This window comes from Talpa occidentalis, unplaced genomic scaffold (assembly GCF_014898055.3).
Source record: "Talpa occidentalis isolate TD23 unplaced genomic scaffold, MPIMG_talOcc4v2.1 talOcc4.5, whole genome shotgun sequence".
In the NCBI taxonomy this organism is placed as follows: domain Eukaryota; kingdom Metazoa; phylum Chordata; class Mammalia; order Eulipotyphla; family Talpidae; genus Talpa; species Talpa occidentalis.
In genome coordinates, this window is record NW_023604861.1 from 98,836,366 (window position 1) to 98,852,830 (window position 16,465).

At 48.5% G+C, this 16,465-nt stretch overlaps 1 protein-coding gene across 1 annotated transcript; it reads right to left on the reverse strand.

The window, feature by feature from the left end:
- Positions 1–10,497: 10,497 nt before the first annotated feature.
- NEURL3 (neuralized E3 ubiquitin protein ligase 3) lies at positions 10,498–16,191 on the reverse strand. Its single transcript, XM_037526868.1, has 4 exons — positions 16,050–16,191; positions 12,490–12,975; positions 11,532–11,603; positions 10,498–10,964 (listed from the first exon to the last, which is right to left on the reverse strand). The coding sequence occupies exons 1-4, from the start codon at positions 16,075–16,077 to the stop codon at positions 10,684–10,686; spliced, it is 867 nt and encodes a 288-aa protein (XP_037382765.1). The 5' UTR covers positions 16,078–16,191; the 3' UTR covers positions 10,498–10,683.
- Between the last annotated feature and the right edge of the window lie 274 nt (positions 16,192–16,465).

Genomic DNA, 16,465 nt, shown 5'->3' on the forward strand with positions numbered 1-16,465 from the left:
CATTTATTTATTTATTTATTTATTTATTTATTTATTTATTTATACAAGAACCGGGGTACAGACCAGATATGCGGGAGGGTGAGAGGATTCACCAGAGACAGAGGGGGAACAGAACAGGCAGACTGACTGAAATACACTGCTGAGGGGAGCAGCGAGCGAGACAGGAGAGGTCTGCCGTGCCACGTGGGACCCTCGCTGGCCAGCGGGGATCGATCCAGCACTGCAGAGGCTGCGGACAGCTTCACAGTGCTGCACTCAACCGGCTGTGCCACCAGGGGAGGCCAAAAGATGTTCTTTATTGATGCACCTTCTCAATAGCCTCTGGGTCAACAGGAGAAAGGGGGTGACTCACCAGTAGGGGTCAGTACAGAGGACAGTCTCCCAGTGGCCTCCCAGTCCCGGGCAACCTCGCAGTTACAGACTGCAAGGAGGGCAAGAGGGTACACCAGAGCCTCCAGGCCAAGCCTCCCTGGCCCCTGCCTGCCATCTCCTGTGGCCTTAGAAACACTTTTGTTTCCCCAATTTCCTGTTAAATAAACCTTGTTGTAGTTCCACCCTGAGCCTGAGTGGCCTTGCAATTGTTAGCACATGGATGAGAACCCACAGACAGTGACCTGTCCTCCACCTTTGGCACTATCCTTGGAAATGTGTTAGCACTGTTTTAGGACGAAGGATTTATCTTTTAAATTTGCATGAACATCTGCAAGGAAGTAATACTTTACTTATTCCTGGAGATAGTACCCAGTCTTTATATTTGTTGGATCAACTATATCCAAGTCAGTGATGTCATGAGTGGGATATAAACATTACAAGCTATAACAAACATTTAAACTATTATAACATATTAGCCAGTGGCATTCCTGTAATAAACCTACATTGTAAAACACATTGATTAGTTTTGGGTTATAAATAAGGGTTATATTTAATAACAGATATAAGAAACCTATTGCTTTGCACTTCCTGAGTAACAGTGATGGTGAACATCATTTTATGTGCCTGTTAACCACCTCTACTTCTTGTCTGGAGAAGTGTCTATTCTATTTCTCTGCCCATTCCCCCCTCCGCCCCTCAGGTTTAAAAACTTCATTTGCATAGCTAAAATAAGGTGCATTCCAATAATTAGAATTGTTTGAACAACAACAACAAAAATGGGACTCTGATTAATTTCATTTTATAGCCTTGCAGCCTTGGATCAACTTGGTTTTTACTCTAGGTTTCCGTGTCATCCCAGCTTCTTTGTTGTTGTTGTTCTTTTTTTAAAGATTTATTTATTTATGCATACAAGCACTGGGGTACAGGCCAGAGGTGTGGGAGGTGAGAGGATTCACCAGAGACAGAGTGGGGAACAGAAAAGGCAGATTGACTGAAATACACTGCTAAGGGGAGGAGCGGGCAAGTCAGGAGAGGTCTGCTGTGCCATGTGAGTAGCTCCCTGTCTGGGGATCGAACTCATGCTGCAGCGGCTGCAGATAGTGCCTTAACCCCTTGCACTTCTTTACTGACCTGGAAGTTCTTTTTCTTTCCTGCCAGCCAGGCAGACAGATAGGAGAGGTAGGCGTGGCCTCCTTTGTCAGTAGTTCTCGACTCTGACGTGAAAAGGGACAGCGGAGTCGTATTGAGCTTGTCCCAACCTCTTTGCATCTTGTAAACTTAAAAAGCTAGAAGTGATGTAAAAAGGCCCAGGCCTCAGCACATGGCCCCAGCAAGTTTCGCCTGCTTGCTTTTCTTGCTCAGTGGTTTCCTTGGACACAGTGAATTTTTCTCTTGTGTTTTTCTGTCTTCCTCTGTTTGGCTAATTGCATTTTGCAATCTCAGCCATATCAGATCTGTCTGCCACCGCTGAGAGGAAGCAACGCAAGTCTTGAGAGCAAGTATCATCCGGTCTGTGCAGCAGCCACCGCAGAATCTCTCTGCCCATTTTTAAAATCATATCGTTTGTTCTTGTTGTGGTTGAGTTGTAGGAGCTCTTTATGTATTTTGGATATTAACATCTTTGTTGGATGTATGATATTACTCACATGCAGAATATAAAGAAACAAAGCAAACAAACAAAAAAAACCTCACAATAAAAACAAAGGAAATGAACAAAACAAAACAGAAACAGATACAGAGAACAGATTGGGGAACAGTGGGGCTGGTGGGTGAAGTGGGTAAACTGTATGGGGATGGACAGAAACTAGACCTCTGGTGGTGAGCACAATGTACAGTACATAGGGATTGAATTATAATGCCGTATGCAGGAAACATACATATTGTTAGAAGCCAGTACAACTTCAATAAAAATATTAAAAAAAGAAATGTAGTGCTAGATTTACCACTGTGGGTTCCATGAAGACTATATCCCATTTTATTAAAATATTTGTTCAGCTCTCATTTCCATTCTCTCCAGTGTTTTTATTTTTTTTACTTTATTTTTTTAAAAAGATTTATTTATTTATGCATACAAGAGCTGGGGTACAGGCCAGAGATGCAGGGGGTGAGAGGATTCACCAGAGACAGAGTGGGGAGCAGAACAGGCAGACTGACCAAAATACACTGCTAAGGGGAGCAGTGGGCGAGACAGGAGAGGTCTGCTTCGCCATGTGGGTTGCTCCCTGGCTGGCCGGGGATCGAAACGTGCTGCAGAGGCTGCGGTTTGCTTCGTAGTGCAGTGCATAACCCCTTGCGCCACCAGGGAGGCCCATCTCCAGTGTGTTTAGTGTATATCCATTTGCATTTGTTTTTGCCAAGGTGTTTTGTGTGCATGATTTTTAATTTATATAAAAAATGCTGCATTAAATATTTGACGCTGCTTCTTATTTTTTGCCTGCAGTAGTATGTTTTTAAGATCCATTTATGTTGCTCTATGTGTAGCTAACCTGCTGTATGCGACAGCTCTAAAGGACTGCCTGGTTTGCCCCACCACATTTTATCCATTAGTCTTCCAGGGTGTGATCCCAGCTTGCTATCAACTTCCAACCGCCATCAATTATGCTATAGTCAGCACCAGCGTCATAATTTGCAGGGCCCAGAGCAAAACAAAATGCAAAATGGCAGCACAAGCCGACACAGCCAAATCCAGGGCCTTGTGCTTGTGCCGAGGTTGTGCTCCCAGAGCCTGCCCTGGCTGCAGTGAGCATCCTTACATGTCTTCTCTGGACCTGATTGAAAATATCTTTGCAATAGTTACTAAGAGAAGAATTGCTGGACCTTATGGTATGGATATACTTACATTGACTAAGGGCTACCAAGTGGTCTCCAGAATGGCACTGTCTATACCCCCTGCCCACCCCAGCAATGCCTGAGAGTTCCTATAGCCCCACAAGCCCAACAAAGATAGCATTGTCCAGCCAGTGTCTGCTAGTCTGTGAGTGTGATTGCCTCCCTGCTCTTTTAATTTGCCTTCTTCTGTTACTAATGGGTTTGAACACCATCTTCACATGGTCCTCTTCTGTGCTATGAGGATAACAGTCATTAGGTTTAGGCCCTACACTAATCCAGGGTGGGGCTCTAAGCACGAAGATCCTCTTCCTTGAAAGTATTAAAAAAGGATTGCACTCTCAAGTCACCCAAAGGTATGATTTCCCTGTTTTAGCAAAGGATAGTGTCCTTTTCAGTCTCCATTGGAGGAAGGAAAGGAACATTTTATTCTCTATACTCTAACACTTAGGTTCTTCCTTTTAGGAGAAGCCCTTGGGTGTGTCAACTCCAGGACCACACACACTTTGAGGGAACAGACAAGGTATGAAAATGTATTTGGCATTTGATACTCTCTTTAGCCACCAAGATTCAACAGCAGCAGTGGGTGTGGGGCAGGGCCCTGGAGGGAACCCCACAAGATGGCTGGGATCTGGGTGGGAGACTGGAAAGAGCTCTCCTTCCACCTAATCACGGTTGATGGCCGAACTGACTCCTTTTTTGTTGGGTACTTTGGGGGCAGGAGGAGGGAATAGGTGACATCAAATAGGTGACCCCCACCCATTTCTGACCATAAATGATGCAGCAGGAGGCAGAAGAGTTCCTTGACTGGGATACAGGGATTCTGGGTCTGCTTCTGACAACATCATGATGACTGAGTGGTCTGGGCAAGTCAGACACAGTCTCCGGGCCCCACTATTACTGCTATAAAAAGGGAATGTTACCATCTGCTGTGGCCCACTGACTTCATGCAGACCTATACGCAGGGAATAGGCTGGTGATATCAGAATATCAGAGTCACTACGTCCAGGCTCATGAGGGGACCTCATCTCCTCCTCCTTCAAAGGAAGAAGTGAGGGGAACAGGACATTTGGCAGGTGGAACTGATGTGGAGTACAAGTCCCTGGAGGGTACTTCTCTTCACCCTGTCATCAGGCTCAGGAACTGTACAGTCCACCACCTTCCCCAGCCTTTGCTTATAGACTCCTTGCAAGTGGAGTTTCCTCAACAGCTTGTCAGGAGGCATCAGGCTCTGCATGCAGGGCCTAGCAGGGGGTGGGAATCAGGGGGAATAGAGGGCTTTATTCAGCCATAATGATGGTAGAGGTCCCACTGAAGACAGCAGCTGAATTCTGTGTGTGTGTGTGTGTGTGTGTGTGTGTGTGTGTGTGTGTGTGTGTGTGAATGTACCTGGCCCCTGGGAAGGAGGAAGGCTTGTTATTCCCCAGACTGAGCTGTGGAACTATATACTCAGTGTGACAGGAAGTCTTATGTGAAAGTCACCTGCACAAGGGAATTTCTCTAGTCTTCAGGAAAACCCCAGATCAATCCCCGGACTTAGTGCAGGCTGGCTTCCTGCTCACAGTAATCACTGACCATCTCTGGTTGCACTTTTACTTTCCTTTTACTCTGTATGTTATTCTAGTGACAATGATTCATTATACGCGTCCTGTTGGCTTTGATGCAGTGAACTTTCATCACTGCAACCTATAAATCTTGGACTTCTAGGAAACTGAAACTTAATAAAAGCTTGTTCCTCTACTAATCTGTCTTACATGCAGGGCTGGGGTGGGGGAGAAGTCAGCTGGTGGTGGCCAATTTGACAGTGAGGGTTTCCGTGGCCACCCCACGGCCAGCCTGCCATTTGGGCGCCTTCATGGCTCCTGTATTTCAGCCCGCGCACCCTCCCCAGCACATCTTGCGCTGCTCTATCTTTTTGTGTGCCCTACACACCAAGTGGAAGGCTGATTTTCCCCTCCTCACAAGACCCACATTCCCTGCTCCCAGGCCTAATGTTGCCTTCCTGTTTTGCTCCTACTGGCATGTCTTTGTCTATTTTGGGATGGGGTTCTTTTGCATAACTTTCAAGTTGAGAAATACTATATATCCCATAAAGTCCATTCCCTTAAAGCGTGCAGTTTAATAGTCTTTGGTATATTCACAAAGTTGTGCAACCATCAGCACAATCAATTGTAGAGCATTTTCCTCACCCTATGCCCCTTAATTGTCATTCTCCATTCCTCCCTCTCACAGCTCCTGGCACCCACGAATACACTTCTTATCTCGACAGATTTTCCTGCTCCTGTTCTTTCTTTCTTTCTTTTTTAAATATTTATTTATTTATACAAGCACTGGGTACAGTCAGAAGTGCGGGAGGGTGAGAGAATTTACCAGAGCCAGAGCAGGGAACAGAACAGGCAGACTGACAAATACACTGCTGAGGGGAGCAGCGGGCGGCAGGAGAGGTCTGTGTACCATGTGGGACCCTCGCCGGCGGCAGGGGATCGATCCAGTGCTGCAGAGGCTGCGGGCAGGTTCACAGCCCAGTGCTCAACTGCTGCGCCACTACGGGAGGCCCTGCTCCTGTTATTTCATATGACTGGAATCACACAGAATGTGCTCTTTTATGACTAACTTTCTTCTCTTAACATGTTTTCAAAGTTCATCCATGTTGTAGCATGAATCAGTACTTCATTGCTTTTTTATGGCAAAATAACACCTCATTATATGGACATACCACATTTTGTTTATCCATTCATCAGTGAATGGACGTTTGGGTTGTTTTCCACTTTGGGGCAAGTATGAATAATTCTGCTATGAACATTCATGTATAGATTTTTGTGTTTATAGAGATTTTTTCAGTTCTCTTGCGTATATTCCTAGGAGTGGAATTGCTGGGTTATATGGTAACTCTATGTTTCGCTTTCTGAGGAACCATCAGACTGTTATCCAAATCAAATATTTTTGGCTTTTTTTGCCAATGTAGAAACCCACTCTCATTGTAAAACAAAAGCTCAAACATTTCAGTTAAGTTTAAATTTGCTCAATCACATTTACTGTATCCTGGTCTTTTTCCCCGTGTGACCTGTTATTCTCCCAGCTTCTATTACGCATTTACCAAAGTCAGCAGGCAACCAAGAAGTACCCAGGGATCCCAAATTATTAAGGGGTGTACACTCAGAAAGAGATTTGGTCACCCATGTGCACAAAGGCAAAGGAAGCTGACTCTTAATATGAAAGATCTTTAGTAAAATTCATGTGCATAGAGGATCTTCCTAATAATAGTTTACTAATAAAACCCCCCAAATTACCCATCCCCTCATAGGCAAATACCTGGCCTAACAGGGTTGGCCCAAAGCAGGATCACTGAGGCCTAAAAGCTTGCCACAGAGTAAGGCACCTTCTGATGGGGAACCACAAGAAAGGGGCTAGGCAGGTCTGGGATGGAAGGTGAGGCACAAAATTACAAATAAACATCACAGCTGCCATCATCTCTGCCACGGACAGCTCCCTATGTGTCTCTCACCCACATCTCTTCCAAGTCCCTACATGTCTGTTCTCCATGTGTCTCCTCAAAGTCATCTTCCCAGCAGTACCAGGGTGCAAGTTGGGTCAGAGAAGCCAGAGAGAGACAGGCCCGCCTGCCTTTATTGTTCTATAAATGCTGCTCTGCTCTGCCCCTAGGTCCCAGTAGCTCCCCTGCTCAAGAAATCTGTTTCATACCATGCTGGGACTTGTAATCCAAGGCAGCTGTGTATAAGTGGGGGTGGGGGAAATGATGGCTCCCCTTTATGGAGATGTGTCTCTAACACCAACACACACACACACACACACAGGATATTTTATATTTTTTTACATACACAAGTTTTATTATATTTTGCATTCTGCATGTCAGAAATACAGTGATAACTTTATTTCTTGTACCCATGGCGTGGTGTTCCACACAAGAACAAGCCTTGGTTGATATAACCATTTACCTACTGGTGATGTATAAGATATGTTCCCAAGTTTTCTTCTGTCACAAGTTCTATGCACCGTTGCACACACTGTCATACACTCCCTTCATTTTGTTCATATTAGTTTATTTCCCATTCCATCCACTGAAGTGATTTCTAGAGTAGGTACTCCTACTATCTTAGTAGCAGTTAATCTTCAAGTTAATCACTATTAATTTATCTTCAAGTTTATTAATTTTTCCTCTTGAAGCTCAAATCTTCTATTTGAGTTTTGTGCTTTTCAACTCCAGAATTTTTTTTTTTTGGTTATTTGTATAATTTCTCTCTACTGATAGTCTCTATTTAGTGAGACACTGATGACATACATGGTTTCTTTAGTACTTTGAACATATTTATAGAATAGGTGATTTAAAGCCTACCTAGTAAGTCCAACATTTGGCCAGCCTCAAGGACAGTTTCTAGTGACTCATTTCTTCCTGCACTTGGGCCATCCTCTCCTGTTTCTTTACCGGTGTCATAATTTTTTTTTTTAACTGGGTCTTTTAGATAGATGCTATGGAAACCCCTCCCTCACCCCACCACCACCGCCAGGGCTTGTGTTGCTGCCTTGTGTTTGTTTAATGATTTGCCTGGAATGATTCCATAAAGTCTATATTCCTTGTGCAGTCACCAATGTCTCTCTCAGTTAGCTTAATGGTTAGGTAATGAGTGGACAGAGATTTCTTTAAACGCCTTGAGCTCGAAAACCTTCCACCCTTTGCCAAGGAGCTATGTGCAGCAGGCTTAGGTATGTCTTTAATGTTCACAAAGTTTATAATTGTTTCAGCCTTCACTTCCTTCTTGCACAAGACCGCAAGGTCAGCCAGAAGTGAGACATTTGAGCCCTCTCAGGTCTTTCCTGACCATGCACATTCAGAGTTTTTCCAAGTCCTCTATGATTATCTCATTTCTCAACTGCTCCTTTAAAACTTTTAGCTGGGCTCTTGTTTGCTGCCCAGCCCCCCACCCCCCTTTAGTCAAAATTACAGCTTGGGGATAAAGAGTTTACCATTGAGGCCTGAATAGAATTAGATAATCCCTTGAGGGTAGGGGTTTTCCCACAAAGAGAGTCCAAATTAAAGAATAACAACACTCTAAATGAAATTTTTCCAGATGTGACAGAGCTCTCTGAGGAGTCTCTGAGCTAGTCTGTCCCCTTTGGTGGCTGCAAGGCTGCTGGTTTTCAAGGTTACTATGGAGCATGGATCAAAGAGGGGGGACTAGGCCAAATTCAAGCCCCACAAACCCCAGTGTTCTTTCCAAAGTTGAGTAATATCTCTTGGATAAACTCTCTTCAGATTATTGGTAGCCTTTGGTTAGTTTCCAGAGTTCTGGAAAGTTGATTGTTATCATTTTGCCAGTAAATTATAAATTTATTATTATATAAATTATCAGAGATAATTTTGCCAATATTTGTGGCCATTGTGGAGGAACGGAGTTGCACAAGTCTTGTTCCACTATTTCAGAAGTCCAACCTCTGGTGAGAGATCATTTCTAAGATCAGCTTGCTTGGGTGTCTTAAGGCATTTTAAAGATGAAAAATTTGTTTTAGGATCCATAGGAATCATTCCAAAATATTGGGGTGGTCTGGGGACCCCTGTTAAAAGTCAGTGAGCTGCCAGAGCTCACACACCCATGCCCCTGACACCTCACCCAGGCCTCTCTTGGCTGCGTGCCCCACCCCCAGTCCTTTTCCAGGGGAAGGTAGCTGCTGAGTTTGAGCACTTCCCCTAAGTTACAAGAGTCCTCCTCAACCTCACAACTTGCCGGCATAACAAAAAAATCTCATTTCCCATTTACAGATAGAGAAACAGTTTCTCAGCAAAGTTACCTCAGCAAAGCACCCTCTGGGTAGTGGCGAGGGGATTCCACTTGAATGAGAGTTGCTCTGGTGTCCTCAAAGCCAACATCCCAACCCTCTGCAGACTACAGTGTGGGCAGTACACTGTGGAGGAGCACCATAGGTTGGAGCCTCCTTTTTCATCCTCTCCTCCAGAAGACACCTCCCCACTAGTCATGAAGCAGAGAGCAACAGCAAAGCACAGGTATGACTTGTGACAGAGCAACTGGGGTGGGAAAAAAGGGGTGACCCAGGTTGTGAGTCCTCACCCACAGACCGCATCTTAAGACCCAAAATCAGACACCAGAAAAAACTTTCAAAAGGTTTATTTACTAGGGGAGTGAGAAAGGGAGGAGAGCACAAGGGAGGCCCACAGGTAGCACCGCCTGAGGAGATCAGGGTGCAAGCCAAAGCCAGAAAAGCAAAACACACTCAGTTTCCTTAACTGCAGCATGGCCATTCTGCTCTGCCTCTGGTTCTTTGCAGCCCCACACCCCACCCCCCCACTTTCAGGAAGGCTTATGTCGGGAGTTGTAATGCTTAGAGCCTGAGATCTCTGGTTTAGAGATGGGGTGGAATCTGGAAAGGTCTACCTTCACTATGAGTGTCCCCCGCTGGCTTGTTGTTTGCTCCTCACTCTTTCTCTAACAGCTTGCCCCCATTCCCCTCAACAAACACCTGCTGAGGTGGGCTCCCAGTCCTTCCTTTCATCAGGAGACAGAGTCTCCAGGTGGTCCCCCTAAATCAAGGGAGGCAAGAATGAAGCCTGGTTGTGACTTCTGGGTGGGGAGTGTATGACTATTCCCCTTTATGTGCTCAGCAGAACAGAATTGACAGCTCGAATCCACCCAGCCCACTGCATGCCCAGAATGTCTGTGAGGACAGGAAGGAGGGTCCCCAAATGCCACAGGATCCTGGCCAGGCCACAGCACCACACACTCCCACTGACTCAACTCATTTCAACATCATTCATAAAAGACACACTTTATGTTGATCTCAGAAACTGGCACGAAAATTAGCACAACGACAACAGTGCTCTCTCATGTACTGAATCGTCTTTTGATGCACAATCTCAATGGGACTGTACAACCACCCTCCCGGGCAGGCAGGGTGAGTAACTGCAGATTCATGTTGCAGAGGACTTTGTGAGAGGTGTCCCGGCTTCCACACAAGTCTCTCAATATTGTGCACAGAAGCCTCCCTGCATCAGCCCAGGCTCCTCAATACCCTGGGGCAGATACCTCAACTTCCTTAGCTATAAAACAGAGGTCATCCCCTTTCTGAGCAAAGGGTCTTCTCACCAACACACATGGGCTCTTGGGATTTCTGTGTCCCAGATCTCGCAAAGTCCACGGTAGCTGTGCCAGGCAGTCAGACAAAAGCCTTGGCAAGCTCTGGGCACTCATGAACCTGGAGCTGACCATGGATCCACTGTTAGCTGGCCCGCTGCAGAACCACTTTCTGCGACCAGGCACCCTACGGAGATGTAGTTCTGGAGAAGGCAGAAAGGAGGGCTCTTCCTCGCCCCACTGGCCCCTCATCGTTGGGGAGGGAGGAAAAACCAGTATCCTCTTGCTGTCTTCTTTCTGCTACACCTGTGACTGACTGGTCTTCCCCATTCTTCTCCAGAGTGGGGTAGTACCTCCTCTCTTCGCAGGGGCTGACTCAGAACTAGGTCCAATCTGCCAGCCAGGCTGCAAGGTTCTCTGTAGTCCCCGGAGCAGGAGGGCCCCGCGCCTGGGCCATGGCCTTGATCTCATAGCGACACAGTGGACACGTGGCTGTGTCCCTGAGGACTTGCCAGGCACAACAGTGGCAGAAGCGTGAGTGGCCGCAGGGGACGAGGCAAGTGTTGGCAGTCTGCTCGTAGCAGATGACACACTTCTCTCCTGCTGTGGTGGTGAAAAGGGACAATACAGGCGAGAGGCACATGAGGGAAAGAGGTGGGCAACCTATTCATGATGTAACCACAGGGAAGAGGACGATACGGTCGTACGCTGAAGAATATGATGTCATGAGAAAATGCTCCCCATGTAATCAAGTGAAAAAATGAGGAAGAAAACCACAATTGGGCATATACAGAGTTCCATAAAATTCTAATTTAGGAAAACAAAGCACAAAGGACTCCCCATATACATATATGACTACAAAGTACCAGGAGGAAATCCACTTAACAGGTGATGGGTGTTTTTTTTTTTAATCTTTTTACTTCCTTCTTCATCCTTTAATGTTTATTTTATTTCTATTGAGCAAAACGTTTACTATGAATGTGGACTGCATTTTTTAAAGCAGGGGCAAAATAACTTATCTGCACATGAACGTGCTCTTGTAATTGTAAAGTCAGCCGATGTTCTGGAAGGCAGAGCTGTTAAATGGCTTTTAGGTTTCCTGTAGGCAGAGCCAAATCTTTTGGCCTAAAGCCTGTGGAAACTTGATAAGACTTGGAAAGAACTGACTGAACTGCCGGGTCCCCAGCCTCCCCCAGATTCCCCAGTGCTGGCATCAGGGAAACCACTCACCTTTAAGCTCTAGCAGAAAGTCATCACAGAAAACCTTAGGTGTGGCTGTGGGGAGGGCACCGGCTGTGGGATCTAAGGCAGAGAGGGAAACTCAGGCCCAGGGAAAGCAAAACCAGGGTGCTCCCATCCCCTTAGCCCCCTCAGACAAGATCCATCTCCTTTCTTTTCTGGGGTACAATGATGGTGCTCCCCACTAATCTTAAGGCCCTGTCATGGCCATTCCTTTTCCCAGTTTAAGCCAGCAGAGAATTTATAGAACTGCAGATTCTTTTTCCTGATCTTCTTCAGACAGCTCCTTTTTGCCCTGCTGCCACCTGAGAGCAGGACCTCAACCTCACCCAGGACCTCAAGCCCAAGGCCTTAAATTCCCTGCAGAGGCAGAGAAAACAGTTGTTTAAGCCCCACCCCAAACCTACCAAATTAGGTGCGCCAGAGGTGAGGCTCCAGCAGTGGTGACAAGATAGCTGAAAAACAAAGGAGCTTGAGGCGAATGGGCTGCCTGTGCAGGTCACTGATCACCAGCACGGCAGTGCCAATGCTTTTGTGGGTGCCTCGTTATCTACGTGAGCCCCTGACATCCCTCCTCTTTCAGGCAGCTAGATGGCTCTTGTTGCCCTGTCACTGAGTGAATGTCTGGACTTTGCCCCACCAGTGGTCTTCCCGCTCACCTCTGAGCCTCGGCTTATTGCTGTCTCCAGTGAATATTACCTAAACTGCAAAGTCTGGCCCTTTGTGACAGGTGATCTGCTATTTAACGGATGTCTAGGGTGCTGGACATATGTCTTATCATTTTTTAGGGACAAGGCTGCCCTCTTTATGAGTGGTTCTGGTGTCCCCAGGGCCCATCTTCAAACCCCATCCTGGGCAGGAGCTGATGGAAAAGCTGACTATGAATGAATGTAGGGTTCTAGCCGCAGCTCCAAATGCCCCCAGAGGAGCCACCCATTCATTGCCTTACCCAGTAATTCGATGGCCTTGGTAGTCCCGTACAGGTCCATCACAGCCCAGAGCGGGTCGCCCACGGCCACATCCGTTCGCAGGCGGAGCGGAGAGTTGGAGTTGACCTTAACGAAGAGCCAGCCCCGGGAGTTCACCCAGAAGCAGACCACGTTCCCGGGGAGCACGCAGTGGTCGGGCAGCACGGCCGCCCATGTCGGGCTCTGCTGCTCCAGGTCTGGGCACAGGAAGGGTGGCAGGCTGGGCGAACACAGGCGCGCAGGGTCCAGGCGAGTGAAGCCCACGCGGAGCCCCCCTCGCCAGCGGCACTCATGATGCAGCACGCGCAGCGCCACCGGCTCGCAAGGCTGCACCGGCCGAGCACTGAACACTATGCCATCGTGGAAGGTGGCGTGCCTGCGGGCAGTGCTCTGCCCGGCCTCCAGACGCACTTGTGCGCCCTTGGCCTCAGTGTGGAAAAGAAGTCTCTCTCGGGGTGCCTGGGGATCTGTGGGGAGCATAGGGGGCATCAATAAGGGATCACCTCGAACCCAGCTCCCAGCACTCTGGGGCCACCTCCACTTTACCCCTGGGGGGCACTGCTCCCCACCTCACCCCCTGAGGACCCCAGAGATATGCTTACAGTAGGGTGGGGAACCTGCTTGGCCTGCTCAGGTATGAAGTTCCACAATGAATGCCCCTAAGCCACAGTTCTCCTCCAGAAGGGATGGTATAAAAATTAAGAGAATTGATACCTCCACTCTCAATACCTGGTGATGGTTATTATTGCCCTTAAATAGAAAGCAGCTGGTTGTAGAACAGTGGCTAGAACATCATCCTGGTTGTGTTCAACATATTTATTACACACACACATACATGTATATATATAATGTGCACGTATATGTTATATACACATATACACATACAGGTACATGTACCTGTATCTACAACAACCTGAAAGGGGCTAGACCTGCCAACTGTGGTGGGCCCTGGCAGATAGGCCCGGCATTGGCACCGTGTTTTCCTCCTTGCTTGTCTGACTTTCCGATTTTTCCACAGAGCACCTACGTCACTTGTGAAGGCCATGGTCCCAGTGAGTCTGACTTCCCAATTCTGGGAGAGATAGGGGCCCAGTAGCTCCCTGTGGGTTAGGGGACACGGGTTGGAGAGGATCTCTCAGAATCAAGAAATCCCCAGCAAAGGACTGAGGTGGGCTTGGAACTCAGGGAACTTCCTGCTGTGACTCCACTTGGCAGCCAGGAAGGGAAAGTTCCTCACTGGGTAGCTCTTCCTCTAAGGCCTGAGACCTGGGAGAAGTTGGAGGAGCTTCCTAGCCCAGAACTGTTCTCATCCAGCTCCCCAGGCCTTATCTCTAGCCTCCTCTCCTTGCTCCTTCTGCTCTCCCTGTGTTGGAGGAGATGATGACTGTTGAATATAAAAAGGGGGGAATCAATCAGAATTTGAGCCAGACCCCAGCTCCTTCCCTCCTGCCTCTTCTCAGTTTCTCCCAGGCTCCTTCTCTGACCATGCACATGCCTGCAAGATTCCAGCAGGCCCAGGAGGGGATTTCAATCCGGTCAGGCACTAGTGACACCCCTGAGTCCCTGGGTCACAGTGACTCCATCCTTGACCTCACGAGAAAAAGGTAAGCATCCCATGGTTCCCTGACCAAGACATGAGGGACAAGGTCTTACCTGGCCTGAGAGCCTTTGCACATGTCCTTGCAGAGTCCTGCTATCCAAGCTCAGCTGACCCTCACCCATGCCCCCACCCATACTGCCATCCCTCCTCCTTCCTTTCCTGAAGGGTCTGCCCAGGACCCTCTGCTCCTAGAGGCTATACCTCAACCAAGCGGGAGGCCCTGAGGAGGGAGAAATGGCAACCAGGAACTGAATCCATGACCCGGACACTGAATGGACACCGCTGACTGGCATCCAAGGGGGCTCATGGAGGGCAGCCATATCCGACACCCCAATTCTAGTCTCAGCTCCTCTGCTGACCTAGGCATAGGCCTCCGTATCCACAATGAAATGCTAGGACTGACCAGCCAGTGCCTGGTATCACCAGGTACTTGTCTTAATAAGGTCCATAACAAGAGGAGTCAACTGCCCACCTGGGCAGGCATTGGGTCTGGGGCACTAGGGGTAGGGATTGGAGCTACCCAGTATAAGCAGCAAGACCATCCCAGGAGGGTGGAACCCTTCCCCTCACTTGGCTGGGCACTGCCCATCCCTGACACAAGCATAGGAGAGAAGCCCTGGAGGGGACTTGGCAAGGGTGCTGTCAGCACATCGTCCCCCACACACCGGCAGGGCCCATCCTGCCACCACTGGCAAAAAGAGACCCCATGTGACAGTGGGCAAGCGGCGCGTTCTGGGCCCGCAGCAAGCAGGGGCAGAGCTGGGATTCAAACTGGACTTGCCTCAGTTTCACCCAGGGCAGCCCCTGGGTTGGGAGAACAGGAGACCCATTATGCTCAGCATCTTGGGCCTGGACAGTAAACTGCAGAGTGGAGCCCATTCTGACTGGGCACTGCTTGCTCTCCCTTGGGAAGGGATCCTGTATGGAGTTTGCACCCCATACCCTGTACAGCAGCCCTGGACAGAGACTCAGGCAGGACTGGCTCCATGAGAGCAGGGGTACTGAGGAGGGACAAGAGGTCACAGGGGACTGCAGGCAGTACAGGGTGGGGGGAGGAAGATCCCGGAAATGTTGTGGGTGCATGCGTGCCTTGGCATCCTGGGGTCTGGGCAGAGGCAGGAATTTGACAGTCTAGAACGCTCACCACATTCCTGCCTCAGGAACCATGTCCTGTGCCACCAAGTGGCCAGTGGACTTGCGCACCCTTCTCCCTGCACGCTCACTCACTACCTCACCGCCCCTTGCCAAAGGTGCTAAACCTTCACCCACTCAATCCTCCCATCAGCCCCCAAGGTATGCCTCTTCATTCCCATTTTACAAATCAGGAAGCAGAGGAGGAGGCAGAGATGGGCACAGGTCCCGTGTGGCTCTCTGAGTGGCCTGTTCCTAGTACTAACCCCATTTTCTGGCAGGACCCAAAGGCTGGATAAGCAGAGTGACTCGCCCATGGACGAGCTTCTGCAATTATTCTGCCTGACCCCCCTCCCCCACCCGGCGCAGGGGACAGCCCGTGTGCTGGGTTGCATTGTCTCTGGCCTGCAGCTGAGGAAACTGAGGCCTATGGAGAAGTGACTTGCCCAAGTTCCTACAACTCAACGTGGCAGACTTGGGCCCTCTTGTGTCTCACCAGGTCCTCTAAACTCTCCCCTGTTCCCCACCCTAGGCAGTCTTCTCTCTGCACAACAGGAGCTGATGGGTCATCACCTTACTGCAGGGATGCAGGGCCTGAGCCACTTCCTGTGCTGGATTCTTACAGGGACAGGGCATCTCACTGCAGGGGCTCTTTAACTAGGGCAGCCTGACCTGCAGAAGCAGCTATTTCTGAGCAGTGTTTGCACTGAACATCCTTCTGCTTCCTGGGACATCTACCCCAGCAATGACACAGAGCCTCCCTCTGCTTCTGCCACCAGTTCAGGGGCCAAGGCCAGGGCTCCCACTTACCAGCCTGGGAGCAGAGCTTGGCACCCATCAGCTTGGGATCCTCAGGCACAGGTCACTGTGTCCAGAAGGAGTTGTCTGGAGAAGGCTAGTGCATAGGTTTCCAAAGACTCAGCAGGTCCTCTTGTTAAGAGCTGGAATCACGTTACTGGGTTGATGATTAATTACAATATCCAGGGAATTTCCTGATGATTTATCCTGGCTTGCAGCAGCTCTCCCACAGTTGGCTAGCCTAAGGGAAACAGGAACTGGGGTGATTTGGGCCTGAGTAAGATTTAGGGTAGGCTTCTCTCTTACTTCTGATGAGTCCTCTCAACCTTCTTCTTTTTAAAAAGATTTATTTATGCATAAAACAAATGGGGTGTACAGGCCAGAGATGCGGGAGGGTGAGAGGATTCACCAGAGACAGAGTGGGGAAC